Source organism: Hippocampus zosterae, chromosome 2, assembly GCF_025434085.1.
Source record: "Hippocampus zosterae strain Florida chromosome 2, ASM2543408v3, whole genome shotgun sequence".
Classification (NCBI taxonomy): Eukaryota; Metazoa; Chordata; class Actinopteri; order Syngnathiformes; family Syngnathidae; genus Hippocampus; species Hippocampus zosterae.
The window spans coordinates 12,543,398-12,564,552 of record NC_067452.1 but is presented as its reverse complement, the minus strand read 5'-3'; the positions used below and the strand labels follow the sequence as shown (position 1 = coordinate 12,564,552).

At 42.8% G+C, this 21,155-nt stretch overlaps 3 protein-coding genes across 5 annotated transcripts in view; 1 reads left to right on the top strand and 2 right to left on the bottom strand.

The window, feature by feature from the left end:
• Positions 1-106: 106 nt before the first annotated feature.
• zgc:56699 (uncharacterized protein LOC405758 homolog) lies at positions 107-5,737 on the bottom strand. 2 transcript variants are annotated; one of them, XM_052058230.1, is made up of 7 exons: positions 5,352-5,737; positions 4,085-4,179; positions 3,904-4,010; positions 2,537-2,663; positions 2,398-2,472; positions 408-462; positions 107-332 (listed from the first exon to the last, which is right to left on the bottom strand). In XM_052058230.1, exons 2-7 carry the CDS (start codon positions 4,164-4,166, stop codon positions 266-268), a joined length of 513 nt encoding a protein of 170 aa, XP_051914190.1. In that variant the 5' UTR covers positions 4,167-4,179; positions 5,352-5,737; the 3' UTR covers positions 107-265. The 2 variants fall into 2 exon arrangements, with proteins under 2 accessions (XP_051914190.1, XP_051914191.1); XM_052058231.1 differs by having other exon boundaries at positions 411-462; positions 5,352-5,732.
• A 2,246-nt stretch (positions 5,738-7,983) lies between these two features.
• LOC127595932 (protein SOGA1-like) lies at positions 7,984-21,044 on the bottom strand. Of its 2 annotated transcripts, none has more exons than XM_052057964.1 (9): positions 20,260-21,044; positions 17,916-18,140; positions 16,342-16,500; positions 14,635-14,706; positions 13,286-14,386; positions 12,066-12,179; positions 10,692-10,741; positions 9,265-10,414; positions 7,984-8,998 (listed from the first exon to the last, which is right to left on the bottom strand). In XM_052057964.1, the coding sequence occupies exons 1-9, from the start codon at positions 20,884-20,886 to the stop codon at positions 8,864-8,866; spliced, it is 3,633 nt and encodes a 1,210-aa protein (XP_051913924.1). In that variant the 5' UTR covers positions 20,887-21,044; the 3' UTR covers positions 7,984-8,863. The 2 variants fall into 2 exon arrangements, with proteins under 2 accessions (XP_051913924.1, XP_051913925.1); XM_052057965.1 differs by lacking the exon at positions 20,260-21,044 and adding an exon at positions 18,745-19,179 and having other exon boundaries at positions 17,916-18,213.
• LOC127595998 (oxysterol-binding protein-related protein 2-like) overlaps positions 20,320-21,155 on the top strand; it is a 29,494-nt gene continuing 28,658 nt past the window's right edge. Inside the window, exon 1 of the mRNA XM_052058128.1 lies at positions 20,320-20,466. The gene's annotated coding sequence lies outside the window, so the exon portion shown is untranslated. The remainder of the gene's footprint in view (positions 20,467-21,155) is intronic.

Genomic DNA, 21,155 nt, shown 5'->3' with positions numbered 1-21,155 from the left:
GTTATGTAATACCTATAACTTGTTTTTTTCTGATGTAGCAGCAATAAGCTTATGCAAATATATTCATTTTACAGTCAGTGAGGATTAATGATTTCACGATCGCGGATGCCATACAAGATATTTTTAATATAGGAAAAAAAAACACTACAAATGTCAGAGACCAAACAACATTTTAAAAGCAACTGCTTAAAAAGACTTGCAACGATGGAAAAAAAGTGAAAAGTCCACAAACTGGTCTCAAAAGCAACCTATAAAAAAATTCTATCTACCACGGGAGGGATGTGGGTCCACGGAAATTGGCTCCAACAGTCTTGAAGGCCTGAGCTTCTGTTCTATTGGAGCGAGGCAAACGACAATGGCAAATGAAAAACACAACTTTCCCACAACCGGCCATGTGAATGACTTACGACTTTTGAACGACTGTTTGGCCCCAAATAAACGGAGGGGCTGCTTCGTCCAGCTCTGCATAACAAAAAGAATCAAGTCAAAGTCTGAGTGGAATCACATAGCATGTACAGAAAGGCAAAGGCAGTGACTTGAGAATGGAGTTGCATCATGTTTTCTGATTCTTAATTGTATTCCCAACCATCACCATAAAAAAATATCCATATTAGTGTACTATATAAAGGGTGGTTGACTGGTTAACACATCCAGCTCAGAGTGCAGAAGTGCAATGTTCGATTCCGGCTCTGGCCTCCCTGTGTGGAGCTTGCAAGTTGTCCCCGCGCCTGCGTGGGTTTTCCACAGGTACTCCGGTTTCCTTCCACATTCAAAAACCATGCATGGCAGCTTCATGGAATACGCTAAAAATTGTCCCTCGGTGTGAGTGTGAGGGTGGATGGTTGTTCGTCTGTGTGACCTGCGATTGGCTGGCAACCAGTTCAGGTTGTCCCCCCCGCCTACTGCCCGAAGACAGCTGGGATAGGCTGCAGCATGCCCCGCGACCCTCGTGAGCATAAGCAAATCAAAAAATGGATGGATGGACTTTAGAAAACAATCCATTAAACAGAATTCAAAAAACGTTTTTGCCACACGGCATGACCTGAATGGCCATTGTGCTCCACCTGGATCCAGTATAGAACCGACAGATGGACATATTTTGTAGTTCATTTAGACACCAACTCCTCTCAGCTCACCAGTAGAGCACTAATATCAGTCTTTTATACATATAGTATAGCCTCCTGGCTACCAGTAGTTCAAATTTGTCCTCTATAGAGGACATTTGTGAACCTAAATATCTCACCCCAGTGCATCCAATCGCATTAACTCCTTTTGTTACTCTAAAGAGGACATTCAGTGGTTTCCAATGATACCAAATTTGTAGGGGTTAGAAAAAGTAAGAATATGACTTCCCTCAGTGCAAGCACTTTTTATGGGAAGAGGAAAAGTAATACTTTTTATGAAACACGTTTTGTCTTGAAATGCTGTTGGCATTTTATTTAAAAGACTTTTATGAACACGTTAAAGTGTTGTTTGAGTTGTTTTAAGTGTATTTGAGCCTTCTATTCAAGTGTTTAAAAAATGTAGTGGAATTTCAAAAAAAATTTGATTGGACAACATTTTTTTTCCCTGGTAGTTAGGAGGATAGGATTAAGGTCATGATTGACTCGGGAACATGCGGTCATTGCAGACAGAGCATGTCAAGAGCTAAAAAAAAAGTCTAGACCAATAATTGAATCCTTAAAATAGCTGAATTTGTGTATTGCCTGTTGAAATACGCGGACGAGATGGGAAGAAGTCTTGCGCCCTAAGAAAATCAGTGAGCAAGAAAAAAAAAGTGTTACAAATCATTATGCCAATACAAATCTCATCAAGAGTTATATTTGCCAATCTCTAACATTTTCTCACCGCTGAATATCTCACTCCAAGGGAGAAATAGTGACATTTCTTGTTTCACACAAATTTAGGCTTTTAGAAGGCAAACTAGCTTGCTGACCTAAGCGGGGCCAGAAAGAGGATGGACATGTTTCCACTTTTGTCCAACGTTTTGGGAAACTTCCCTCAAGTGAAGATTTTAGGTCAACAAGTTCATTTGCATCTGCGGTTTTCAACATAAAGTGTAACTCTCTGTTTTATGCTTAGTTTGACAGTGAACTTCAACTGGGAGTGGCAACAAACGTCTTAAAGCTTCTTTATGAAAATGTGGTCACTATCGGCCAAAAGTTACGTTCACTGCCACTACATAGCACCTGTGTCGACAATTTTTACTCCCAAATCAAAGTAAAAAAATCTGCCAAATGACAGCTTGCATCTCAAAAATAAGTCTAAAAGAGATCATGAGAGGCATCCCTAACTCGGAAAAACCCACAAGTTGGGGTGATGCATAAGCAACTTACAGTACAACTGCTGTTTACATGCGTGTCATTGAAAAGTGATTGGAACCGTTTTCAATCTTACCATTTTCCCAGTCTTCGGTCACGGCTGCGCTGAACTGGGATCTGACCGGAACGTCCCATTTCCGTTCAGCTCCAACTGCGAGCAAAACGGACATTAAGTCAAAAGCCACACGCCAAACAACACAAAGTTGTCATCTTACCATCCTTTACGCCCACAGAAATCCTGTTGGGGCAGGTTTCAGTGTGGCGAGCCAGCTCATGCCTGGGGAGCAGGTGGCAGGCGTTAAAGGGGCAGGTTTTGAGCTCCTTGGCCAGTTTCGGATGGTTCTGCATCAGTAAGAGATGAGTCGCGGTTAACCTACAATCAACTGTGCATTCAGGCTGATGTCTTTGTGAGGAGAGTAGACGGGCATCTAAAACTTTAAATATCTAGAACAAAACCCTAAACATGAATAATATTCAGACCCACGATAGCAGTTTTACCTTCTTTTCACCTGTCATCTGAGCTTTAATGACACACTTTAGTTGACACATGGTTGTTTGGGATTTTGGCCGACAGTGCCACAAGTCTAGGAAATGAAAAGAATGTCCCACGTACCCCCTGCAATGTGCTCGCGTACCCCTGGTTGGGAAACACTGCATTATAGAACACCCAAGAAAGGGAAAATGGTATTGAACATACTTCAATGCTTTCAAATTCACATTACTGTCTGAGGGAGTTGCATCATCGTTTTCAGCACACCGACGACTCACATGTCCGTAAACAGCAAGAGGAAGGGGAGAGAGAGAGAGAGAGATGCATTTTCAAGATGCAAGTACTGTTATAGTACTACTAGTTTGAGTTTGTGTCAGCTAAAAACCAAAATAAGGTTTGTTGCACACACACTGCGATGTTAGAGTGTGATTGATGTAGCTTCAATAACAGTGCCAAAACGGATTGCGGGGAAGTATGCATTCAAAGTCAACACCAGATTATGTGACGGCAGGAGGTCCCCAAATGTAATCGGCATATTTATAAACAATGTACATGACAAATGGTGAGTTTTGCCACTACGGCATTAGTTGAGTAAAAAAAAAGAAAAAAGAAAAAAACTAGGAATGTTTTTTAAAAAATGCATTTTTGTGGAGTGAAGCCTAAAAAGCCATTTTTTTAATTCAAAAACCAAGTAGCAAATTTCTGAGACTGAGACACCCCACATGCTCTTTTTTTGATTAGGTTTCCTGTTCTATTGTCTGATAACGAGCTTCCGAATTATAAACGAAGGCTTCTTACATACACTGCTTTTCTTGCGCGTGCATTGAACGTCACTCGAGTCGAACCACCGCACCCGAGGAGCAGTGAAGAGCCCTTCTAAATCCGATCAGAAATATTTCGGCTTTAAAAATCATGACTTCAAAGGGCAAGTCACTGATGTCTCAGCAGCGCACACAAGAAAATGAACAGTAAAACAGAATGTTCGGAGAGCAAAAAACGGTAAATACATCGGACACATGTTGTTTGATGTTCATTCCTCAGTGAAAGAATACATCAATACCAACATGTGACTCAAGGAAAAAAACAACTCACCTGCTTGCATTTCAAAAGGTGATAGGAAAGGCGACAAGCCCGGATCTGGTGACTTTTATCGAATGGACACTGCTGAAGTTGATCCGGATCAAAGTTTGTCTTTTCAACTTTAACATGACAACAAATGATCACATTATGTTCACTGTGAATGATGCAGTCGAAGTTGTGCCGTTGTATTTACCGGGGTCTACATCCAAAGTTCTCTTTGATGTGCTGGCCAGCAGAGATGGTCCAGTGCTGCTCCCAAACCTGATGGTGGTCATGTTCCCAGATGGCCTTTGAATTGTAAAATAGTCGGAAATTAGATTTGTTTATGTTGCCAAGATCCCCTGGCAACATTTGTAAGATATTTACCTAGGGTGTAAAGATGTGTTTCTTGACCATTACGTAACTTATTGATATTAAGTTTAAGGATTGGAAAGCGAGTGATGCATCACTTTTTTTTTTAACAATACAATTTGATACATTGGCGATTTTGATCATTATTGATACGGCAACAAGAGCTTTTCTGCAAACAACCCTAAACTAATTGGAGGTAACTCCACATAAACAATGGAATTTTCTTAATTGGATTTTATTTTAAACACAACTCTGCTTTGCCAATACCAAAAAAAAAAAAAAAATCACAAGCGGGTTCTCTCGATATTCCAGCATATAACACTTTTCAGTCGCTCCTCTTTCATCGATAACTGCTTCAGACAACAAAGTGTATACAGGAAAGTACTGAAGATTACACGATTGTCTGTGTCCAAGAAGAAATTTCATCTGTGCTGTATGACATACAGCACATTTCACAATAAAGTTATACTTGACTTGATAGTCTACATTGTCTGGCAGCAAGATAATCCATAGATTTCACCCAACCAACATATCTGTTGAAATTTAAGAAAGTCATAGATACTAATAGCAGTTGTAGTGAATCAAGCGAAACAGGCCATTTGTTTAAACACAAAACCGCTGTGGCATCATTTGACAGAATTTATTACAGATAATATTTACCCCCTATTCTCCCTAGATCTTATTTGGCATTGTTGAATATATTAAAGGTGCCCATGCACAATTTTACTGAGTAGTTAATAATTTTAGTAAAAGTCTACATCTATATACCAAAATACACGCATAATAAACCAAACTCTGTTGATTTTTTCGTATACATCATTTTACAAATTTGTTTGTATGACACGAACATCTCTGAAGATATATAATTATTAAAAATTCTAAAATATAATTAACTTGTTCTCCATATGTTCTTTTTTTACTTCTATTTGATTTTGATACATTTTGTAAACTCCCTGGCGTGTTTTAAGAAGTTCATGATATATAGGTTGGAATATTCTTCAGCATCGTATATTTTGTTCTTGCCAACATCCGTGTCTGTTTGTGAATTTACCTTTCAATAAATTTAAAAAAGCGTCCCCATTTTGAATGGTAAAACGTGCAATACGTACAATCTGATAGTCGACGTGAGAAAATGGGACGAGGTGGCAGAAGTTACCGCTGACACGATGAACGCGACGGACTTTGTTGGATTGTGGCTACACTAATTTAAACAGAAACACGCGAACAATTGATTCCTCTCACAGACTCACAAATTGCACAAAACGATTTGGGTCTTATTCGGTCCGCTTTATGCGGTCCTAAAAGTACATTGCCGCCACCACCTGGACTGGACATGTCACTGCCGTTCCCGTTTTTTATTTTTTCCCCTCCAACCTCAATCCGTTCATTAATCAAGTACCGGTATGTGTACTTCGTCAGTTGACTTAAGTACATATATTCAATTCTCTTATATTTTTTATTTGAGTTAGGGTTACTCTCTCTGTCTCAGGGCGAACCATGAGTAGTCCCCTCGGGCCCCGTCTGCGTGAGGGAAAAGGCATTTAAAAAACGCTCGTCATACTTGCCAATTTTGCTGATTCATGCGAGAGACTCCATATGAATCGTTTTTTTATTTTCATTTTCCGCGAGTGTCACGATTTTACAATGAAAAAAAATTATATTGTGGGGAATGTGAACCGACACCTCTTCGCCAAGTGGGTGGGAGAGTGCTTATTTTCAGCGAAGCCATGAGACAACTCATCCTCAGACGCAGACTGTCAATACAGTACAGTATTTTGAAACAGATTTAACGCCTCCTCGACTGTGTAGTTTTTTTTATTGACCACGGTGACTTCATGTTGTGAACAAATATGCTCTCAATTATTTCACGTTTTACTTTGAAGGATCTGTTCCAACGTCCGGTTTGTCCATTTTATATATATATATATATATATATATATATATATAAAATATATATATATATATCAAGCGGTACAGAAGATGGGTGGATGGATGGATATATATATATATATATATATATATATATATATATATATATATATGTGTGTGTGTGTGTGTGTGTGTGTGTGTGTGTGTGTGTGTGTGTGTGTGTGTGTGTGTGTGTGTGTGTATGCGCGCTGTGTGTGTTATACTTGACTACTGACCAATTCTAATAAAGCAAGAGACTGTCACGCAGATTTTGCCTCCGTTTATCCAGCCGCCTTGAGGGGTGACACGCGGGTATACTGCATAAGCCGCTGACAACACTTCAAAATCCAATGCCACCGCTGGTTGCTATTGAAACCCGGCGTCGTCGTCCCCTGCGTTTCAAATGATTAACATCAACATGAATAGAGCCGCTCTGGTCGCGATATTTGAAGGAATGATGACTCGTAAATATAATCCATTATTTTTCAACACCGCTTATTCTGAATAGGGTTGCGGGGGAGTGCTGGAGCCTCGGGCTGAAGGGGGTCTACACTTTGAACTGGTGGCCAGTCCGTCGCAGAGCACAATAGTGAAACGTTTTCTTTTTTAATACGACGAAATTACAGCATGTGATCTTTCTCTCTCTGTATATATATATATATATATTCCATCATTTGGGACCGCTACATCCACTACAACGGCTATATATATATTCATAGATAAAGGGCAGAGGAAAGCCGTTGTAGTGGATGTAGCGGTCCCAAATGATGGAACATCAGAAAGAAGGAACACGAGAAACTCGAGAAAGACCAAGGGCTCAGAGAGGAGCTGGAGAGAGCCTGGAAGGTAAAGGTGACAGTCGTGCCTGTGGTGGTCGGTGCACTCGGGGCAGTGACCCCCAAACTAGATGAGTGGTTGCAACAGATCCCGGGAACAACATCAGACATCTCAGTCCAGAAATGTGCAGTGCTGGGAACAGCAAGGATACTGCGCAGAACCCTCAAGCTTCCTGGCCTCTGGTAGAGGACCCGAGCTGAATGAGGGACGGACACCACCCAAGGGGTGAGACGAGGATTATATATATATATATTTATATAAAATATAATACTAAAATTGAGCTTCCCCTCCTTGACAGACCAGCATCCGCCACTGATATAGAAAAAATCCTCGTCTCATCCTCGACTTTTGATATTTCGTTTGTGTATTCATGGTGTTCTATTGAACCTTGCCTTTGCAAGTGCTTTTTGTTTTCTGTATCATTTTTCCTGGCTCCTTGTGACCAGCGATTTCAGTTCACACTTTGTCGATGTGATTTTTTCTCAAATAAATATTTCTACAATCACACTTTGTCTGAGCCTGCATTATTCGGGTCAGTCTGAACCTGACAAAGCTCAGGAATATCGAAAATATTAAATGATAAAAACGAGCAGATTTTTTTTCTCCTGTGGATTTTAAAATGATGTCAATCAAATGAACAGACAAAAAGCCTCCCTACTGTGTACATGACTCCCATTGGGCCTCATTAACAATTGTGAATTTTGTGTGTATAATTTGATACACAGATCTGTGATTCGTTAATCAAATGTATGTTCCGACTTGAATTTATTCTTACTCTGCAGACAACTTTATTATTTCTGCATATGCATTGTCTAAAGCGTCAGCGGGGTTTTTTTTTGGGTGCGGGGGTTCAAAAACACATTTTTTTTTAACCTAAGATGGTCAACATATTTAAACAACAGTAATTAAAACGGTAACAAAAATGACTGGAAATGGAAATTTGCTGATTTTACAAAACGTCCATGAGATGGACGCTTCTCCACCATATACAGTATGTACTCACAACCTTGAAGTTTCAATTTAACGCTAAATGTACAATACAACATATGGGCATGTCAGTGAAATAAAACACTCATCTTCACTCATCCATTGCAAGACAATATCAAAAAGGGACCAACAAAATAGAACCTGTAAATGACAGTTTAATGTCATCACTTTAACATTCGTTCCATTCACATATGCCAACGATGACAGAGTTTCTGATTAGAGCCATTTTTCGCTCCTCTTGTGGAGTGAGATCAGGTGTCTTCTTTCAATTTCCTTTTCGTTAGTTATCTTCTCCAATGTCCCTTTCTTTCCATCCAGTTTAATTCAGCCACATTTTTTTTCACAGGAGTCACGGTGCGGATGTCAGGTGACACTACATTGACAGCCTCCGTGATCGAGGCCCAGTTATGGATTTTGTTTGTCATCCACACTCTGGTATAAACCCTTTGAATAAGCGGCATTTTCTTTGCTTACGTCATTGACACAATAACTTCAATTTCCGCCTTGCCGTAATGTCTCTCGTAACTTCAAACCTCCTCGCTGATCTCATTTTGATGCATTAAACGGATGTCCTTATATAGGGGTAGGGTTGATGCAGATCGCAGGCATGAGCCCATCAATTAGAATGAATATGCATGGTGGGGAGAAGAAAATATGCCGCACGTCATGAATCTAATCATGATTTTGCGTGTACACTGAACTTGTGCACAGAGTACCGGTAAGAACATTTCTTTGCATTTGGTCGTAAATGAGGCCCATTGTGAATGAAAGAATTACTCACACCATAAAACAAATCGAACAAAGTCCACCACAACACTCTCACATCAATTCCATCACTTCACCATCTGCCCTCTTCGTTGTGCTGTGAGATCAGCAAACTGATTGTCCTTCACTCACAACTGTGCTCAGCAGTTTGGGATCTTGTGACTTTGCTCTGGTTGGACGTTTGTCGCTGAGTAGATCGAAATGGACGAGCAAAGCAGAAGGTTAGGGTGCTGCCGGAGCTGCAGTCATAATTTCCATCCTGGTTGGAGACACAAAGAGAAGGGATGCGATACTCGTTGAATCTATTTGCTCTGAACCAGCACACGCACACGCAGGTGTGGTCCTGCCTATGGCTCACACTCAGGTGGAGTCGAGTGCACTAACCATCTAGATAAAATGCTCAGGCTGCACCAACTTTTGAGGTGAGGTGAGTGAGGTCAACCAAGGCACATTTGCACAGTGCAAGGGGCATCTATTACAGTGGCACGCAGTAAGGGAGAACTGGGACTATTGTGCTCAACTCACCTCTGCCATGGGAGATCTCAGGCTGTATGTGGCACCATTAATCCTGCTGCTCCGTTTTGGCTCAGTTTCCCTTTGGGCACGATTGACCTCTTCTCTCCGTCTCATGAACCTGTGGTTGACTATCTTGGTGACACCATCGTTCCTCGGCAACGAGGACGCAGAAGCCCTCAAGGGAATGCGCTCTAGGCTGCTTTTCATCTTCTGGGCCGACCCCGGTCGGTCTGCCCGACCACTCACACGGCGTAGAAACTCGGTGACCAAACCCCCTGCAGATTTGTTGGGGGGCTTTAGATTCTGGCCTGGAGGCTCACAAAGACGAGGGCCGAGGTTCATTCCTGCAGCAGGTCTGTGACTCATTTGGCCAGAGTGGCTTTGGTGATTCCACAGCGTTCGATCACGTGTGTGTGCTGTAGTTGTGGAGCTTAAGTTAGAAGATGCACCGGATGCTGATTGACTTCGATACAATTTCGGCGAGGAGGCGGTGAGTCTGGACCTTTCGGTTCTAGTTGTTAGTCTGTCCAGTGAGGTGGAGATGCTACGAGAGCGGGAGGAGACTAGAGCAGAGTTGACCGCCCGAGAGGGGCCGTTTCTCACCGTGACAGGACCCTGGGGTCCTTCGGTCTGCAGGCCGATACTCACCATCAACGGCCTCATATGAGTCTGCGTACCGGAGCAGGCCATATCTACTCCTTGGCCCGCTAATCTTGTTCTGCTCACCTGTGAGCCGCTGTGACTCCCCTGCCTCCAGCCAACAGCCATCTCCTTCATGTCGTCGCTCAGGTTGGCTGAAGAGCCAACACAAAGCATTGAAAAGGAGGTCGGCGGCGTCCACCAGGGAGACTGCGTGTCAGATTCTCTGTCACTTTCGGAGCTTTGCTTAAGCTGAGCTAGCTGGACTCTGCGCTTGGACGGGGGGCTGTAGTAAATGCGCAGAGCTGACTTCTCTGGAGCAGTGTGGCTTTTCTCCATGAACATCTGGTCAAAATCAAGATCAGGGAAGCTAAGTGGCATGATTAGATGGTCCCACGTCTTAACAGGCTGCTCCTGGTCAAGTAGGGCAGCCTGCTGGCTCAGATAACACCAGTTCTTCCTCTTGTAGGCTTGTGGAGAAAACTGGCGCTGAAGTTTCTGCCTTATGGAGCTGCACATTCTGCAAATACAACCAGAGCAATCTCATTGATGTAAATGAAGGGTGTCCAAACTATGGGGGTCACCAAAGCCCCTCTGCCTTTTTTGGAGGGCTGGGAGGGGGGTAGTTAAGAAGAAGCACTTTTCACACAGTCTGTGCTGTTGTTTAAAAACAATTTTCGGTGGGAGGTGTGATCAGTGGGGTTGAGGCATGTTTAATTAATTCCAGGTTAAAAATGTCAAGTGGGAGGAAAAAAACATAGTTTGGACGCCCCAATGTAAATGGAGCAATCACTAACCTGTCAGCGCCAGAGCGTCCCTCAGCAGTGACAACACCAATGACAGCACACTGAGAGGGAGAGAAAAATACATCGTATTGTTAAACATGGAAATGATGTTTTATCCGAGTCAATTTGATTCCCACAAAGCAAGACTGTTCAATACCGAGGACAGGTCATATTGCATTATACATCATAGTAGGTGTTTTTTTAATTGGAAATGGTTACAACAAACTACCCTTATAATGTCCAGATTTGTTATGTCTCTCGAGGTACGTTGTAACGAGGTTCGACTGTATTATAGTAACATAATACAATCGAATGTAAAGAATTAAATGGTTTGCGCATCATCATCATTTCACTGAGACTCATTCTGGTGTCTGCAACTTGGCCACCAAGAGGGATTATTATACAGTCATGAAAAAAAAAAAAGAAGAGTTGCAGTAATACGAGTTGTTTTTTTGAGAGAAAAAAGAATACATTATATGCCTGTTAGTATAGCAGGAAGTGTTGAGGCACCATTTCTACACATTTGAAATTTTACATTTTAGAATTCATTTCAAGTCTTTAAATCTTCCAACGGTCTCACCCCACCTTACCTCTCTGAGCTCCTCCACCTTTAGTTACCTGCCCAGTGCCTCAGATCAGTGACTAAGTGGAGCCTCAGCGGGGATCAAGCTATTGTTTTTCTTTTTGCGCTCAAGGCTCAGATAAACAATCATGGCTGATGTGAAGTTCGCAAGCTGAGCCATGATTGGTCGTCACCTGAGCTTTGAGTACTTGTGATGTCATTTTCAGCCAAAAGCAAATGGCAAAATGTTCATGTTGTTCGTGAAAGATTAACGAAGCTATCAAATTCAGGAGAGCCAAATATGACCTTTTTATTGCCGAAAATGGCAAAATTAGTACAATATCCCTTTAACACTCCGCAGACCAGAAGAAAAAAAGGCTTAGAGTATGAGCACTAGAACAAAAAAAACCCCAAACTTTTAAACAGGAAGTCAACTTAACTTTTCTTTACAATATGTTTTATGCATCCGTGCTACTATAAACACAGCATTTTGATTAACATTGTGTTTGTGGAATATGAATCAAGCATTAAAATCCACCTGTTTTTGTCCATCCCATGGGGCAGCCATTTTGCCACTTGCTGTCGACTGAAAATGACATCACAGTTGCTCCGAGCTCAGGTAAAAACCAATCATAGAGCAAATTGTATTTGAACCCTGCTGGGCTGTTTGGCTGCAGCCACAATAGGAGCTTAGCCCCAATACGCTGGCATACTGTAAGTCCGCTCATGGTGCTTATCGCACTGTCAAGAGGGCGTCCAGCCAGAGAGGCGGATCATCAGCAGGGCTTTCCAATGCATTCCAAAGTGGGAGGAAACGTCCTCACCTCTGTTGCCTTGTTCCGAACACCAATAGCCTGGCCATCATGCGTTTCCTCCTGGAGTTCAACACTGATGCTATGCAACAAATCTTGCAATATGTTCATGCGTTTGGCCTTCACCTAAATCAAATATAGCAGAGCTTTAGCTTATGCTGAACATGTTTAAAGGACAGTTAAACACAAACATTTTTAAAGCAATAATACACAGTATGTACCAGCACTTGTCAAAACACGGTAGCCCGATTAATATTATGTAATAAGAATTAAACAGAATAATTGACTAACTGAAGTGGGGTGCCGTCCTGGACGAATATCAGCAGGAATTACTTTGAACCATTGAATGTCATCTGGAGATGGTGAGAGATTTTGCAGGTGTTAAACGACTGTTTTGTCATCATGCTGTCTGATATTTTTACACAATTAGTTTAATGTACTGAAAATAGCTTGAGAACAATTCTATAATACATATCTGTCACTCTTGAACGCCCCATTGTCGAAGAAGTGTTTACAAAATTACAGCTACGACTACACTGCGGCAGCCGTGCGTGCAGCAAAACTGTCGACTCGGATAGAGTGCCTGGATGTTTTTATCAACAAAACGGGTGAAAAGTAGCTACATTATATACATTTGCGTAAGCGTGTTTTGTTAAAAATTGATCCGTGTAATGCTTTGCTGCACTGAACTATTAGCCACAAAGGTAAGTGGATTCACATTCAGATCCATCTATTAAACTGCTTACGGTAGTCAGTTCATTGTTTTATTTATTGCATCACTCGTCGCTCTAAGACTTTTGAAAAAGAATTTGTGAAGATAACCTAAGCACAGTTGTTTGCTGTTGGAAAGTATCAAACAATTTGGCCGGCATGAGCGCAGAATGACCTGGACGGCTGATGCCTGTGTTATTATCTCATATGAAAGTGTAAAGAAATGTGAGTTGAACAGGTGTGCTGTGATCATCTCAGCACAGAACACCACCACCACAAAGTTCTGTTCCGCCCATCTCGAAATATGTTCGCTGTTGCACAAGTGAAAAGACTTAAAAATGACCTTCGTGAGGATAAGCAGTTGAAAGAACGAGTGGACGGCTGCACTATGCAGATTCATGTAAGCAGCAGGTGATAAATAAGACATGCAATTTAAGAATTGTTGACATGTTGTGATTAGTTCGGTTTGATGGAGAATGGCAGTGTCATATTGAAAAAGCATGCGACGAACCATCCGTTACCTCTTTTGCTTCTAGTTCAGAGTCGTGACACCACTGATGGAGGATCCACAGAATTTTCATGGACAGCTGCGCTCTCAGGTCCCATTTGGACGTCAGCCCTCGTGCTGTTTGTTTTGCTCTTTCATCCACATCGACAGAGAGAACTTGAACGAATTCCTGCTCTTTTGCTGATTCTATGAAACCTTGATTGATAGTGTCCTGGTTGACATATTCTCCACTGAGAGAAGAAAGCATGCAGGAAGCCCATAGGTGACTTTCCTGGCGAGGGGAATTTTTGCCACTTAGAAGCACCTCCATCCTCAAGATAAAAGCCTGCAACATGGCCTGTAGAAGCTCCAGGGCCTCGTTCAAAGGTGCTGGCAAGAATACTGACTGCGTTTTACCATCTGCTGGTGGGGTGAGCGCGCTGGAGGGAGATGAGCAATGGCTGTTTTTTGGTGGCATTTTCATGAGCTGGATGGCGGAACTCAACATGCAGGAATGATCTCGGAGAGCTGCGAGAGTTGCATAATCCACCTTGGTGATTCCTTTCAGGCTGCCGTCAGGTGACTTGTCGCCAACGCTCTCTGATGGGTCCCGCTCGCCCCCTACGGGACCTTCTCTTGTGACGTGACAAGAGGGAAGCTGCCCTTCGGTGTCCACTGCTCCCTTTTCGTCATGCAGACCGCTTGTCATTTTCAAACTCTGACCTCTTTCTTTTCTGTTTTTCCTCAAAGTGGAAGGTGACAGCCGTTCATCCATAACATTCCGATTCACCTCCTCCTCAGCTCCACCTCCGCCATCTCTCTCTCTCAAGTCGTTCATTTCCGCCCGCAGTCCGCGGTTCTCCACCTCCAGCTCGACGATGCGGCGGCTCAATAGCATGGCCTCCTCTTCCACCAGTTTCAAGTGAACTTTGACCTCCGCCTCCCTGGCATAGGCGGACTTTTGTCTGCTCTCAGGCGATTGGGATGCGTCGAGGTCGCCGTAAGCCGAACGGTAGCCGGCTAGCCGCTCGTGCATGACCTCACTCTCAGACACCATTTTGGCAAGTTTCTTGCACATGAGAGCCAATTCTTCCTTGGCGAAGTGGAGTTGGCACTTGAGATCACCGTCTTCCTGCTGTAAAGGCAGGACCATAATCGGAAAGTTTGCTGGCGGGTTACCAAAATATATGACAGCTCCATACATACCAGGGGGGGGCAAAAGTTCATATCACATTTGAGTTTTAAAAGAGACAGATCGACATGACTATATTGTAGACAGAGTTGAAGGAACGGAGCATCCCATATGTGGCCATACTTTGCCCACCTCAGTAGTGTAATTGGATGTTATGCATGTTCTGAAACAAGACAAGAACAAAAACCAACCTCAATCTGTTGAGAGAGCCTTCGCTCGGTTTTACTGGCCGTCGATCTGGTGCTTCGCTTCTTTAAAAAGCTCTAAAATATAAAACAATATGGCGCTGTGATTTTTATGTGATCATTTAATTAATTACATCAAATAAGGCATTCATTAAAATTTCACATTACAATTAAAACAAATCTTTCCAAGTGGCCTGCTTCCCTACACAACCACAATACTGATGCACAAGATGCATTAAGTGACTTGAAATTTATTCTTATCTTTGATCTCTAATGGAAGCAAATTAGGGCACGCTTTTGAGGAAATTATGCAACAAAGACCTGAACAAGTAAATAATATCCACTTGATGCAAAAGAGAGCAAATGTTAGTGTCAACCGCTCCAATACAAAGAAGACTCGTTTGTCACTTAAGCGGTCCCAACAATGATCTTGTACAATTGAAACAGAGTCCTAATTGGAATCTCCTCTCTATGGAGCGCTGGATACGTCTGTGTTCTTTCAAATCGAAGTTCTGCCAACCTGCTGATACATTCTCCACTCAAAAGGTCCAAGTCCCATGACTGAAAACTGAATTTCTATTGTCTCTAATATCTCTATTTTCCAGTCGTCTCAACTACCCAAGTGCGACTTGTCAACGAGAGCGGTTGACGTACGACAACCCTCTCACGATCCAGCCAACGTCACATCACAATACGGGTATGGATCCTGCAATAACAGTGAGTGACAAACAAACAAATGAGAGAATGATGTGGATTTCCATGTGCATGTCAAATTGTTACAAGAGATTTCTGTGTCCCCAGAACTTTTGCCTGCACTACACTTGTATGTACAGTAGACTGTCAATAAAGCTTCCTAAACCTTGAAATGTATTTTGAAATATTTTCATTTTAATAATCCATTTTCATCTTATTCAAGGTAACTCAGCTGAGTAGTTGGGTGTTTTACAGGAATCAATGGCAGAACTCAATGGCAGAGCCAGGAACACATTTTTTCCCTCCAGGACATTTTATTTTGATGTTCGCTGTGATATGACAAAAAGGGTCGCAGATCAGGGTTGCCAATGTTTGAACCGGGTTTGGGGCTCCTAGATGAGGTAGTCTAAGTGGATTTTCCCTGCAAGCAGCTGTCTCAGACTGAGCTCAAGCCAAAGTACAGAATCCTGGATTAAAGAAGACATGTGTCACCAGTGAATAATGGATGCTGACCTCAAGGATGACAACAATGTGGAAACTGCGCCCCTTTTAGGGTCGTAAGAGTTGCCTTTCAGTAAAATAATATTCATTGATGGCTGTAGGTCACTGTGTCAGCATGGCATGCCAACTCCCGCCTTGCTGGATGCCATAATACATGCTGATCCCGATTTAGCCAGTCTTAATAGAAGCAGAAAAGCTCGGGTCTATTTTGGTAATCTCTCACTTGCTTGCACCCTCTACTCGCTTTTTTCTGTCTTCTCGGTTGAGGATGTCAGCTGCGCTCAGAGGTCAGACTTCAGCATACCAGGCGGCTGCACCCACCGGGGCACCAGGCAGCTGCCCCTGCGCTCATATCGAGGCGTCGTCTCATGTGCTTCGGATGAGGGGGGCGGCTGGCTGGGATGGGCGCAGCTGCGAGGGGTCACCATGGGGTTTGTTGCCAGTGACACTTTTTGACTTTGACTGCACACGTCCAGCCAATGCATTGGTTTAGTTGTGCAAAATACAAAAAGGTCTCACCTCTCTGGCTTTTTCCAACTCAGCCTGCAAGACGTGATTGGCCACCTCCAGCTCTTGCGTCTTCTCTCGAAGCATCTCATTCTCCCAGTCCAACTGCCCATTCTTTTTTTGCACTCCTTCCAGTTCGTTGTACAGTCGCAGGGACACGCTCTTTGCAACCTGCATGCAAATCCAATATAGGAAGATTTGGTGTTCCATCAAATAGCTATAAGGAAAAAGTGGAGCTTAGGTGCTTGGTTAGAATTTGCAAGTAAGTCAAAAATGTTGTTGAAAATGTATATGACAGAAGATTAATTAAACTTTCATCGCACAACTGCTTGGTAAAGAATAAAATGCATGTGTTTCATTTCGTTCATTGAGAACCTCATTAGCAACTGACCCAGCTCAACTTCTGCAGATGGCAAGGTGACATAAAAAAAAAAAAACACAGAACAAGCCAACTGCAGTTCAAATCTTGACAGAGTAATTGAATGATTCATGAAAAATGTGCCGTGTCTTGTACCAGCTTGAATTGAATCATTGCTTCTTTTGAAAACGAAAGATCTAATGTGGCAACAAAAAAAAAGTTGTGTGTGTGTGTGAGGGGGGGGGGGGCACATACCCAGGTATGGTGCATTTGTTTTTCCTGCAACGACTCACAAAAGGAAAGATTTAAGATATCCCTTATTTGTCCCACACTGGGGAAATTTACAGTCTCCAGCAGCAAGAATGTGGGTAGAAAGAAGAAAAAACAAACACCGTTCAATTAAGTGCAATATAAATACAAAATGGTTAAATCGCAGTGCTATTTACAATTGTTTTTCACATCATTTAATTATTATTATTGTTGTTATTTTTATTCAGCAGCCTGACAGCAGTCGGTAGGAACGAGCGTCGGTATCTGACAGCAGTCGGTAGGAACGAGCGTCGGTATCTCTCCTTCTTGCAGCGCGGGTGTAACAGTCTCTGGCTGAAGGAGCTACCTAGTGCTGTCATGGCGGGCTGGAGAGGGTGGGAGGGACTGTCCATCATAGCTTTTAGCTTAGTTAGCATCCTTCTGTTGCCCACCTCCTCCAGAGTCCGCACAATTACGCGCAGTAACGGAAGACAAGTGAACTACTGGTGTCTGACCTTAATGGATACTTTCAAAGACACAAAGCATTATATAACTAGCTTCAGTGTGTTTTTGTAAATTTTATAGTGAATCGCAACAGCTGGTTCAAAGAGAATACACAAGTAGTAACTCCAGTCCATCTTGCCAAGAACAAAAGGGGGAGGTGTGAAGTTGACTGCATGCATTTCGGTGGGAGAAAGGGGAGGCAGTGTAATATAATCATGCAGATGCCAACTAAGAAGAATACTGTAGTACTGATACTTCTTTTATCCATCCATTATTCTAACCGCTTTTCCTCATGAGCCACACGGGCGTGCTAGAGCCTATCCTGGCTCTTCTTCTACTACTTTGGGCCACTGGTACCTCAACTCAACTGTATTTACAGAGCAATTTCAAACAGCCATCGCTCAAGGGGCCGATGTATTTGTTGAAGGTATTCTCTATCGGAAAAAGTGATTTTTCTTTTAATCACAGCACCCACCTTGATTTCATGTTCTAGGGTCCTGACCAGCTCCCCGTCCACCTGGCCGGTCTGGGCCACTCTGATGCTGCGTCGCTCGGCCTTGCGGAGACGGTACTGAAGGATGCGGCACGTCTTGTTGGCCTGCTCCAGCTGTTGTCGCAGATCCTGCAGCTGGCGTAACTCCTCCTCCTGGAACATGTCACGTATCTCCAACATCTCGCAGCGCAGCTCCTCCACCTCATCCTGGGATGCACACCATAAGGTGTTTATCTAGCAACACCACTGATAAACAACTGTTGTCAATTTTGCCATTCAGCTTCCTGCTAGAGAACAGCAAGTTTTGCAAAATAAGTACTGAAACCCTGAACAGTTGGACAAACATTCAGTAGTTTAGGCCAAGACAGGTTAAATTGATCTATGACGGTTATAGTAAATTTGAGGTTTATCCTCAAATTTTACCCAGAAGCCAAACATCCTGAGTTTTTGTTGGTATAACAAAAGGGTGATTTGTCAATTAATGGGCGCTGACCCAAAAATGGGTCGCGGACAGCTCATAAAAAAAAAATTACTTGCATTCTTATTTAGATTTTTCTGCTCCAATACAAAGGTGTACAAAGTTTGCACATGGAACACAAACAGGTAAGCGAGAGGTACCTTGTGCTGCCTTGTGATTTAGCGTATAGTTTACTCCATAAGTAAACAGGCAAAGCAGCTTTATTCATGTTTCACGTTTCATCCACAAGGTAACACAATACGCTTCACAAAATTAAAAAGAATAACATTTAAAAGCATTTACAAGCAAAAAGTTTAACCTTCATGGCAAATGCGCCGTCGAACAAGGGTTAACTTGCCATTGTCATAATCCTGTTCTTGTGTTTTTCCAGCAGGTGGCAGAGGAGGGATGTCCACACGTTACCAATGTAATCAGCCTATTATTTCAGGACACCCATATTGTCATGTCTCTGTCGGATAATTCACCTTGCTCACGACTGTCAACAAGTGTTGAATTCGTCAAGACCACAGGTGTCGAACTCCGGTCATGGAGGACCACTGTCCTGCATGTTTTCAAAGTCTCCCTGTTGCAACACACCTGATTCAAATAATCAGATCATCAGCAAGGTCTGTGGAAGCCTGCTATTGAACCTGTTCATTTGAATCAGGTGTGTTGCAACAGAGAGACTTGGAAAACATGCAGGACAGCGGCCCTCCACGACCCGAGTTTGACACCTTTGGTCTAGTCCAGACATGTCCAGCTCAGGGCCTGAAGGGCCATTGTCCTGCCTGTTTTTCAGCACCTGCAACACACCTAATTCAGATGATCAGCTCGCCAGCCAGCTCTGAAGCAGCATTCGAACGATCCTGATGATTTGAATCAGGTGTGTTGCTCCTGGGAGACCTGGAAAACAGGCAGGATAGCGGCCCTTGAGGACTGACTTTGGACAACCCTGGTCTGGACGGTTCATGTTCTTGCTCTTTGTTTTTGTTCCAGACAGGTTTTCTGCACTGGCCATTGGAAGTAGTTTTTTTTCACTGTTGTTATAGTCACGGTTTGTGTATTGTGTGTGAGTTTCTTCTTGGCTATTTATTTCCATATGTTTTTATCCTTTACTTTTTTTTGCAAGCGTTTTTTTGGGGGGTGGCGGCTCATTTTTCTGCTATTGTACCAGTACTCTTTGTTGAACATTTTGGGTCTTGTGAACTATTTTTGTTAATAAACGTTTTTTTGTAAATTCTGAGTTCACATTTCTGGAGTCCAATTCTGTCCGGAGCTTTCTGCAAACCATATAGGTTTTTTAGAATATAGGAGGAAACCGGTGTACCTGGAGAAAACCCACACAGGCACGGGAAGAAACATGCAAACTCTACACAGTGGGCTTGGCATTAAAACCAATGATCGGCATCTCCGTAATATGAGGCGGACATGCAAACAAGTCCACCACTTATCAAATAAATAATCATTTTGATTGACATTGTTTAACATAAACCTGTCTTTATTCTCAGAGTTTCAGCTTCTCAATAGTAAATGTTCTTGGATTTCTACTCTTTGCCTTGATTCAATAATAGATTTGTAAACATTTTCCTTCACTATGGATAGCGGTGATCAACATTTTTGCCAATTTTGTGATGAAAATTACCGACCAAACCAGTAACTGAATCACAACCAATTTGTCTGCTTATTTTCTGCGTTGTCAATTTGAAATAATCCGTTTCTGAAGAAATGAATTGATTTTTTTGTTGTAGATTATTAAAAAAAACACGACTTCCAGCCCTTGAATACAGAGAACAGATGATGCAAGTCAAATGGCTATGTTTCACAAAGAAGAGACAGTGTACTTAATACAACGGAATTGAAGGATCTTACCCGCAAATACTCATTCTCTGACCTCAAATCTTCCACCTCCCTGACCAGGTCATCGGTGGAGTCTACCATCAAGAGGTCCATAACGGCCCCTGAAGAGTTGATCAAAGTGAGGGCTCCTCCAACAGCATCCAGGGGAGGAGAGCAAGCAGTGTGCGCTGTTTTTACGCGCTCTTTGCAGTCGTCTTTGTCGACACAAACCTGCCCCTCGTAAGCTCTCCTGTCTGTCCAGCTTAATTCATTGTCGCTGATGAGACAGTCGCGCTTGTTGCCCTCCCACGTACAATCGGATATTTCCGAGCTGCTGTCGGAGGAGGATTTCCCCGACAAGCAGCCGGAGTCTTTGCTCAGGTCCTCCGACGTGTTGCTGGTGTCGGAGACTTTTCTCGGAGTACCGGAACGTCTCTGGCATTCCGCAACGGCGCTCAGCGGACGTTTCCCCGTTGTTTTCCCCTCTTTCCCAAAGCCACGATAGCCTGTCGATGTTGCTCTTTGCTGGCCACCACCTTGTGTCTCTTCCGAGGCGGGATCATTTTTCCTTCTCTGGACGATTCCCTGTTGGGACACCCTGGATGGCTTCTGGCTCTTAGGCGCATTCTTTCCGCCTCTGTCTCCTTCTCTGTTCATCATGCGACAGTTTTCCCTCTTATTTATTTTATACTAGCAATAGCAGACGACGTTGGCATTATACAAATGCGTTGACACTAATATTGCAAACCGTCACCAATCGCTTTTTGATCGTTAAGACTGAAAACCTGTCACGTTTCCACGTGCTGTATAAGAACGACGGTATTGGTCAAATACGTTTCCGCTTGTTGTTTCAACATTAAAACATTACCCAACTGCAGCAGTGACTACAAAGGTTTATAAAACTAAACTACAACTTTTAACATAATATA

What these genes read in the sequence shown, in the direction of transcription:
- LOC127595932 (XM_052057964.1), bottom strand. Translation starts at nt 20,886, where the DNA reads ATGATGAACAGAGAAGGAGACAGAGGCGGAAAGAATGCGCCTAAGAGC. An exon ending in CCCTAGAACATGAAATCAAG is followed by an intron (nt 16,501 to 17,915) that starts GTGGGTGCTGTG and finishes ATTTGCATGCAG; the next exon opens with GTTGCAAAGAGCGTGTCCCT. An exon ending in TGAGATCTCCCATGGCAGAG is followed by an intron (nt 8,999 to 9,264) that starts GTGAGTTGAGCA and finishes GTCTCCAACCAG; the next exon opens with GATGGAAATTATGACTGCAG.
- zgc:56699 (XM_052058230.1), bottom strand. Translation starts at nt 4,166, where the DNA reads ATGACCACCATCAGGTTTGGGAGCAGCACTGGACCATCTCTGCTGGCC. An exon ending in AACTTTGGATGTAGACCCCG is followed by an intron (nt 4,011 to 4,084) that starts GTAAATACAACG and finishes GTCATGTTAAAG; the next exon opens with TTGAAAAGACAAACTTTGAT. An exon ending in CAAACAGTCGTTCAAAAGTC is followed by an intron (nt 333 to 407) that starts GTAAGTCATTCA and finishes TCGCTCCAATAG; the next exon opens with AACAGAAGCTCAGGCCTTCA.